The following is a 9449-nucleotide window of genomic DNA, read 5'->3' on the forward strand; positions in this document are numbered from 1 at the left end:
ACCTCTGCCTGCCAAATTTAATATAAAACTCACCGAATCGCCTGCGCCGGCGCCGTAACTCGCATCAGTGTCGCGAGTATCCAAGTTCCTGAGAAAATAATAGTAGACTATACCCCAAGATAGTAAATTTTATAGACTACAGAGTCCATGGTGAAATCTCGGTTTTCCGTGGAGGCGTCGATTCACTTCGATTGCGAATAAATTGACAAAAATATTACAAACTAGATGTTGCCCGGGGCTTCGCTCCCGTGGGAATTTTGAGATAAAATATAGCCTATAGCAATTTTGGATAATGTACCTTTCTAATGGTGAAAGAATTTTTAAACTGGTTCGATAGTTTCGGAGATTACCCGCAAACATACAAACTAACAAACGCTTACCTTATAATAATAGTATAGATTAAACATTTGTGGATGTACATCCACAGGCACGTACTTATAAATGGCCATTAATTTATTTGGCCAAGCAATCAAATTCCCCCCTCTTCCCTTTGCCCAGCAGGGAGTTACTTCAACTACTAATACTATAATGCGAAAGTTTGTGAGGATCTGTAACTCTCGCGCAAGATCTACCCGAACACTTGCAATTTGTTTTATTTATTTATTTTTTTAGCATAACATTATAAAAAACACCCTACTAATATTATGAAACCGAAAGTTTACGAGGATGTGTGTATGTATGTCTGTTACAAGAGTAATTGAAAAGTAGATATTGCTTGAAAGATCAAGCAATATCTACCGGACATCTGTCCAAATTTCATAACAATCTCGTTATGAAAATTTGGTACACGGGTAGAATATAACCTGGAATAAGGGTACTTTTCACATAGGGTACTTTTTAACCCGAAACCCCAACGGGAGCGGCGAAGCCCCGGGGCACAGCTAGTTTTACAATAAAAACAACATGTTAGAAAAAACAGTGCTGATAACTTAAAAAACATAGTGTTATATGAAATAGTACACTGGTAGAATGTAACCTGGAGTAACACATAGGGTACTTTTTATTTCGAAATTCCCACGGGAGCAAAGCCCCGGGGCGCAGCTAGTAGGCTATTAAATAAAACACAATAAGTACTTACCTCTCGCTGACGTTGCGAACGACAATCCTTCCATCAGGCAATATACACCTGGTGTTCACATTACTCTGAAACAACACTCAAATGTCAGTCTAGTGTGTCATTCCCGCCCTAGAGTAGCACCACTCCATAATATCCGTGGATGTCGTACGAAGCGGCTAAAGGATACGAAAATCCTTACAGCAATCACAAAGTATTATTATTTACTAGCCGCCCGTCAAGGCTTCGCTCGGGTAAAAACATAATAAATTATACCTAAACCTTCCTCGGGAATCACTCTGTCTATTGGTGAAAACAGCATGAAAAACCGTGCAGTAGTTTTTGAGTTTATCGCGGAAAGACAGGCGCGGTAGAGGACTTTGTTTTGTAATATGCAAGGATAAAGATTATTTCCTGGTTGGGGACACCAGCACATGGACCATACGGGTCAGTGGTCCTCCGATTCGGAACCCATTCACCCATTTCCTCGATTCGCAAAATAGGTTGACATCAGGCAAGTGGCCGGTTGTAAAATAACTTCTAAATCTAATTTTTAGACTTATTATTTACACTGACCACAAGCTTCATAGCATCACATCCTAACTGTTGTTTCAGTTTGATCTGCTCCAGCTCAGGGCTCCGGGGCGTCGCAGCCGGGAATGAAACACGCGAGCATGAAAGACACACTTACAGCACGCTTGGTGGTCTTCAACAGCAGCAGTCTCTGTTTGCAGCGGACCTGCTCCTCCTGCAGCTCCAGCTGTTTCAGCTTGATCTGCTCCAACTCCAACTCAAGGTCAGGGTCCATGGGCGCCAATTCCTGGGTGAAAACTATTTTTAATACTCGTGACGTGGCTCAAAAACAATGCTGCAATATCCTCGTAACATGTAATTTATTTTAGTCATAGTAATATTTGTCAATTTTCAATATGTAATTAATTTATGAAAATAACAAATTTTTTGACATTTAAATTATGACATTATAGACATCTAGCTGCTCCCGTGGGAATTTTGGGATAAAAAGTACCCTATGTTTTATTCCAGGTTATATTCTACCAGTGTACCAAATTTGATTACAAAAAATAGATTTTGTATGAGAGTTAACAAACATACACACATACATCATCACAAACTTCACATAAAAAGTAACCCTGTACAATATTAGTAGGATGTGCATTTCATATTCGTAAGTGAAATTAAGTCTAGTACATCATAAGTGCCACAGAAGTAAATCTACAGGCCTTTGGCGCATATAAGCCTTGAGCCTCAATGCGTTTGATTAACTGCCTAGAATATATATTCTTATTATCAATTATCTTTCATACAGTCCAAAACTGAAATTTTCTTCACATTTCATTACAAATGCCTTGGTATCTTCAGTATACGGGCACCTATTGCAACAGTAGTGTATCATCATCGTCATGGGGTGCCATCTTTGTATTGAAGTTTGGAGGTCAGCATACGGAAACCCTCGCAGCTTTGGACCGCTATTTTCAGTTGGTTGTATGTATCTAAGTCCGGTCCAATCATTTATGTCATCAAACCACTTTCGTCGAGGGGGGCCAGGAGATCTTTTGTCAGGGATTTTGTCTTCAAGAATCAGTCTTAGAAATTCAAACTGGGGTCCCCAGTATACTAGTAGAATAATACAAACAGTACTTACAAACTCATTGCCACCAATGTCATCCTCTGCGTCTTTATCTCCATTGGCCAAATCTTTCCTGCATCAACATAAACTATTTTGATCACAAGATATTGTCCAAGTACAAACATTCATTCAGATATTAGACCTAGCCCGAGATCTTTTTTACATGAAATTTTAAATGAAATAATTTCTCCTTCTCGCATATCTTCCTTGACAACACTTCAGTCATCAATCACTTGGTTTTATTCTTTCTGCTGTCTATTTTCATTTCGATTTTTTATCAGATTTAATATTATGAGGTTTGTGCCAACTCAAAAATGTAGTTGTTAAACACAAACGTCTATCTAAAATATCTATTATTACATAAAAAATAATATTGTTTGTTTTTACCCACTTTGTTCTAAAAAAAACTAGGTAATACCGATTCTTATAGAATTTAAAAATGAAATTATTTGATCGTGTAATACTAATGAAGTCGATTAAATGGGATAGTTCTACGTACAGGATAACTTGATACTGCAATTTTTAAGAAATTGTTTTCGAAAAATCATTCAAAAAATGTAGGTAGATACACACCTACATAGTACAGCTTTGTTTCTTTACTACAGTAAGTAGTTATCAAATAAAATGGAATCACAAAACATAGGAAACCTCATCTAAATGAACTGCGGGCTGTGAGCTAATCTGTTAGAGCAATTCTCGTTGAAAAATGCTTACTTTTCATTTTGTTTCATCGAAGCAAAGTATTTGTTCATGATCATGGCGTCGCCTTCCATAGCGATTCGATAATCACTTCAATAATAACAAAAAATAATGATTTTTAACTCGTAAGCGGCGAATTCACACTTTTTCCTCAATAAAAAACTATTACAAATTGTAAAAGTAAACTAAAAACACAATTTCGCGATAATTGCCTCGACAACAAAGTTTGAACTCTTCAAAAATGGATGAAAAACTTGCTGATGAAAGAAAAGGATGAAGCAATCAAAAGGCGCGAATTAAAATGTGGATTTTGATTGGCCGTAAAGAGCAATGTTCACGAATGACAAATTCGTTCATTCAATTCATTGGTTGAATTATTTTAAAAAAATAAGCTAACAAAACAAACTTATACAGCCAAAGAATAACCAAATTCCTAGCGTTGTCGAACTATCGATAGTTTACAAGAACATATAAGCGAATATATATTCATAACTTTTATATTATATTTACTTATTTATTATATTTACTGTGCAGTGATAAACGCGTACACTAAAGGCACATGAGTTACTATTGGCGAACTTGGTGAAATCAACGATGTGCACCACCCTTTCTATCGAACCGAACGCGTCTTTAGTACCGCAAGAGTAGGTAATATGGATTATGTTGCAATCAGTCTGAAGATAAGGACTAACAACAAAGACCTTTGTAGACAAAATGTAACACAAAACAATACGAGAAGCTTGTAATCTATACATCTAATAAAACTGTACGTGGGCTATGTCTGTACATGGGAGAAATAAAATAAAGATTTATGGGCGTCTTTATACAACTAAGTACTTCATAGTCGTATTCCTCACGTAATAAACGCGGGTGAAGCCGCGGTTAAAAGCTAGTTGTATATATAGTAACACAAGATCATGTCGTAAGTCTTTTTTTATTAATTTATTCAGGCGTAGTCATTGTCACCATACCTGCTTTTGCTTCGGCTGCCAACGCTGGCCGTATCTTCTTTGTTGCTTCTTCTAGTATACTGTTGCTCCTTCTCATAATTCCTATTGTCTGGCACTCTTTTCTGTAAACAAAATTTATTATAAGCCCATATATAAAGAAATGGCGGTATAGTGTGATTTTTTTTAGAAAAAAAATCCTTTATAATTGTATTTTAAAATTATTTTTCTTTATACAAGTTTAGGTAAATGCATAAATTATATATTTTAAAACAAGAAGATGCAACATGCATATAAAGTGCACAAAAGATGGGCGTGCTCCATGGGCGTGTGGCCCCGCCCTAGAATATGACCGTGAATGTCGTACGAGGTTACTAAGGGACAAATAGCTTAAGAGCTGCATTCCCAAAGTGGGTTGACGTCAGGCACGCAAACCATAGCCACATTTTCAAATGGGTAAATTTTTACGGGACCCAGGCCCCAATGCCCCTGGGCTTTGGGGCATCATAACTTTGAATGTACATTCAACAGCACATCAATCTACCCAAATTCATTGCAAACTCGCCGCTATTAAAAGCCATAGAGGTTGATGCAAGGTAACTTGATGTGTTGTTGACTGTACAGTCTCTCTATGGCGGCACTGTGATAGCGGCGAGTTTGCAATGAATTAGGGTAGGTTGATGTGCTTTTGACTGTACCTTACCTTATGAGCTATATTAACATTGAGCCGTAGAGGTTCCGTCCTATTCAGTTTGGTCATCGCCAACTTTGCTTCTCTGTAACAAAAATATACAAACTTTTCAAGGAACTTAATGTTTTATTCTTCATAAATTCATATTCTCAGCTATAACCTTGCCAGAGATTTTTAAAATTTTTTGGTATCATATATGAGCAACGGTCACATACCATTTATAAATGGTCTGTGGCAGTGGTGATCGCTTACCAGGTGTGTATTAAACTAAACATTATAGGGTGAATAAAACACACAATTTTGTTTTTATGTATTTATTTATTAGATCCATTAAAATAGATAAAGATCCCACCAACAGAGAAGGGGGAAGGGAGGGGGTTTTAGAGGAGGTTTTTTTTTATGTATGGTAATTTCCTAGTCATTATATATTGTTGTTATATTAGTAATAGACACTCCGAATTGAATCCAACCAACCGACAGAAAGGGATGCAGTTATGCAAAAGAAAGAAAAGCAGAACTTTATTTTCTGTTAAACATGTTCATCCATTTCTGTATTGGAGTGTCTATTATGTATTTTGAGTGAAAAACATCAAACCCGTTTCTACAAATAAATATATGTGATCATAGGTACAAATATTTGCATGCACTGAAAATCGAGTCTGGGTCCTTCAGATAGCTGACAGATGTGTTTACCACAGTCCCGTGGAGGTCTTTAAAGGAAAGTAAGTTGGATACTTACCCAGGTGTCTCAAATGAGACTAAAGCATACTTCTTGTTTGGATCTTTACTCATGTGCACTTCTAAAAGGGTGCCATACTTCGAGAACGCTGTCCGGAGCCCCTCCTCATTGAGGACATTAGGAATGTTAGTTATGTAGAGCCGTTTGTGGTCCAATTGTACCACACCACTGGAAAATAAATGTTGGGTTGGATGAGACATTCTGTAAGACTTTCATGAATTTAGTTATAGCTTATATTTATTACATCTATCTATATGTATTATTATAAAGAGGTAAGCGTTTGTGACTTTGTATGTTTGAGGCGGGTAATCTCTGAAACTACTGAACAGATTCCAAAAATTCTTTCACCATTAAAAAGGTACATTATCCAAGATTGCTATAAGCTATATTTTATCTTAAAATTTCCACGGGAGCGAAGCCCCGGGCAACATCTAGTTTATACATATATGTAATACTAGATTTTTGAAAAAATGGCCTATATATGCAACATCTTTAACTACATGTCTACCAAATTTCATCAATATAGATCTTGTGGTTTAGCCTTGAAAGCAGAACAGTTTATTATTTCGCCTGTAGGAGCACTAGACGGGTGATCAGTCCTCCCACACTGGGACCATTTCACCCAGTTCCCTGAAACACCTGAAGGGGTGCAGGTTAACTGGTAACCCCAATTTGGGAACAGTCTGCTAAATCTACCTGTACTTCTACAGATCATGAGTAACAATCCTACTGTTAAGATTTAACTTATCTACCTTGCTTCCTCATCAGGATACTGAGGTTCATATGTGGTATTGTTGAAGTCCTCCCGCAACGAGTCCCACTCGTTGGAATTAGAATGATTTTGAAAACGGCTACGAGCCGCCATCATGCTAAAACAGCAAGTAAAAAGTAAAATAATTAATTTCCTCTTCACAATGAATACTAATTAGCTTAAATATATGTTCAGGTAAGATCAGGGCTCAGATAAATAGATGGACAACACTCAACGGCCCACACTAAGCTTTCAACAAAGTCCATTGTCCACCAGAACAGCAAGCAAATAATATTTGTCACAAGTTACAAATATTTGCACATGCTGGGAATCAAACCAGCGACCTCCAGACAGTGGACAGGGAGACCACTATATCACAAAAATTGCCAATCCCATTCAGAATTTAAAGAAACCAGTTCAGTTATTTGCAAAGAAATACTGTCTGTTCAAAAGTGGAATATTCAAGGGCAATAAGTTTTTTAAACTTATGTATTGTTAGAGCAAGAGTAATAATTACATAGAATAAAAAGAGATAATAAAATAAAAGGACCCTTATATTTGTCCTAGTGTTAACAAGGACAAAAACAATAAAAGCTTAGAAGATGAATTTCTGTAATTTCTCTGAATTCTGTGTTTAAAAGTAAGTATATACCTACAGGTATTGTTTGTAACTTAAAAATTATAGGCGCATATATAATTAGATAGTACAAGCGGCAAAAAAATTGGATTTCAGCAAAAATCCAAAATAAGCAATATCAGAATCGCGCGAAAGGATTCCACATTTGGATTTGAAAAAAACGTTATTTTCGTGTGATGTTTTTAATTGCAAATTAGATCTTTGTGTATTAATTTATAAGACACGACTATCAACATGCATACGTATTATATAAAAATTATAACTTACCAAAATTAACTAAATGTTGTAAAAAACAGATGCCGGGAGAAACAAAGAAAAGAAAAATTTTGTGAATGACTTAAACTGACAACTGGCATATGCGTGCGTTTATTGATTTGATTGACCGGCCGGCTACGACGATGTTGCCAGTAAGCTATCGATAAAAGTAATCATGTTTTTTTTTTATTTTTTTTTTAGTATTTATTTAATCATAAATTAAACTTTCCATTAATCTTCCTCGATAATTCCTCAAATATGAACGATAATTTCATAATTTATTTATAATTTTCATAAAATGGATAATTTCATTAGAAAAGATGATTGTCGTCCAAGCTCCGAAGGTCCATCCAGCTCAAATAAAAACTCTATTTAAAAGTATAATTTAAAGATATTAACAAAATGCATGACATTAGATTAGGAACGAATAGCCACACAAACACACTTCTAGAGCTACTGGAGCCAGTACTACATAACCTATAGCTTCATAGTGTGAACCGCAGGGCGTAATTTGCTACTAACGGAATGTTATTTCGAATGTCCACAAACTTTCTACCAGAGCGAAGACGAAACGGGCCGCTAGTTGTTTATATTTGAATACAAGAGGGCGCCAAAAATACATGCCCCAAGTGAAACAAGTTGTTTTCTTTGAGATTATTTTTGATAATTTCTTATTATTTGACCTATACCAGAATCTGTTATGGAAAATAAACACTTATTAGTAACAAAAAATCTGGCAACAATTTATACAAATCTGTTGTCAGATAGTGTTGTATACGCGCAGTGGCTTGTGTGATTAATCGATAATCGTTTAAACAAACTTTTTTGGATCCATATCTCTAAAGAAAAAACGGAACCCTGAATCTATGGAATTAAAATTTAGTACACAAAGTGTACTTAAGTGTAACTTTCTTTCTTATCGAGTGTGTTCTGATTTTAGCTTCAGATTTTATTCAAGTCTGACATGTCATATATAACGTATATCTGTGACCCAAAGATAGAAAGTATCTTATACACATAGACAGATAAAGTTTTCATTCATCTTTGGAACTTTATTTCACTCATACAATAAAAAGAAATTCTTATTAGAATCGTACACAAGAAAAAAAGGGACAGAAAACAAATATTGTTTATCCCTTGTCGTATTCCCGGTTTTGCAGTGCACATGTGTGACATGGCATGAAAATATCAACGTGTCTACGCTACTACTACTATAACGCTACGCTTTGACTACATTTTAAATGGTTCCCGGATGGTTTTGGACAATTAACAATGAATTTACCCGAGCGAAGCGGGCCGGCCGATATATACAGTTTAAAAATAAGCTGGAGTAAATACAGGAAATCCGTTATCATATTCAACCACCAACCACTTCCTTATAATATTCTCACAGTGACAACGTCCATATTTGAACGCACTAAAAGCTAATTTTACGGAACCCTGAGCCAATCTGACTCGCACTTGTCTGGTTGTTTTACCTACTTTGCTAACCTGTTATACTTATGACCGAACATACAGACATACATATGTCTGGGAACTATGTTCGGGATTAAAATTTCGCAAATAATATTTCGAAGCTGAAATTTTCACCGATTAAGGCTTTTTTTGATGTATTATTTTTATGATATGCAAGGTTTAAAGGTGCATCTAGGGTGGGCTCCCGAAAAGTTAATGGCACGATTTTAACAATTTTACACTTGAGCACTACCGTGGGCAGTACTACGGGCAACAGCTAGTAACAAATACTATTTATTGCAATATGGTATTATTTAGTTTTTAATTTTAACTTATAGTACTTGTTGTTAATATTTTTATTCTTATTTGAAATAGTTAGTGAAATATATTACCTATACGTAAAACGCATGTAATAAAACTGATGAATTAAAATATGGTATAAAGGCCGGAATTAATGCCAAAATATGTAGGTAGGTAAAAGGTAAAGGCAGAATTGTTTTGATAGCTAGGGACATGTAAGATTTTGGTAAGGTATAATGAATACCTACAAAAAAATAGATACGATCACAGGGT

General features: G+C 35.7%; 1 protein-coding gene across 3 annotated transcripts in view; it reads right to left on the minus strand.

Annotated features, from left to right (window-relative positions):
* LOC128682009 (uncharacterized) overlaps positions 1-7555 on the minus strand; it is a 35182-nt gene extending 27627 nt beyond the window's left edge. For 2 of the 3 annotated variants that reach the window (XM_053766433.1, XM_053766431.1), the window contains exons 1-9: positions 7434-7555; positions 6531-6647; positions 5779-5946; positions 5052-5124; positions 4373-4473; positions 2718-2775; positions 1746-1874; positions 1079-1143; positions 34-88 (exon numbers count right to left, since the gene is read on the minus strand). In XM_053766433.1, the coding sequence (XP_053622408.1) occupies positions 34-88; positions 1079-1143; positions 1746-1874; positions 2718-2775; positions 4373-4473; positions 5052-5124; positions 5779-5946; positions 6531-6646 (765 nt within the window). In that variant the 5' untranslated portion in view covers position 6647; positions 7434-7555. Of the gene's footprint in view, positions 1-33; positions 89-1078; positions 1144-1745; positions 1875-2717; positions 2776-3416; positions 3701-4372; positions 4474-5051; positions 5125-5778; positions 5947-6530; positions 6648-7433 lie in introns of those variants that run through there. The other variant, XM_053766432.1, reaches the window with a different exon arrangement.
* Positions 7556-9449: the final 1894 nt, after the last annotated feature.

This window comes from Plodia interpunctella, chromosome 29, assembly GCF_027563975.2.
Source record: "Plodia interpunctella isolate USDA-ARS_2022_Savannah chromosome 29, ilPloInte3.2, whole genome shotgun sequence".
In the NCBI taxonomy this organism is placed as follows: domain Eukaryota; kingdom Metazoa; phylum Arthropoda; class Insecta; order Lepidoptera; family Pyralidae; genus Plodia; species Plodia interpunctella.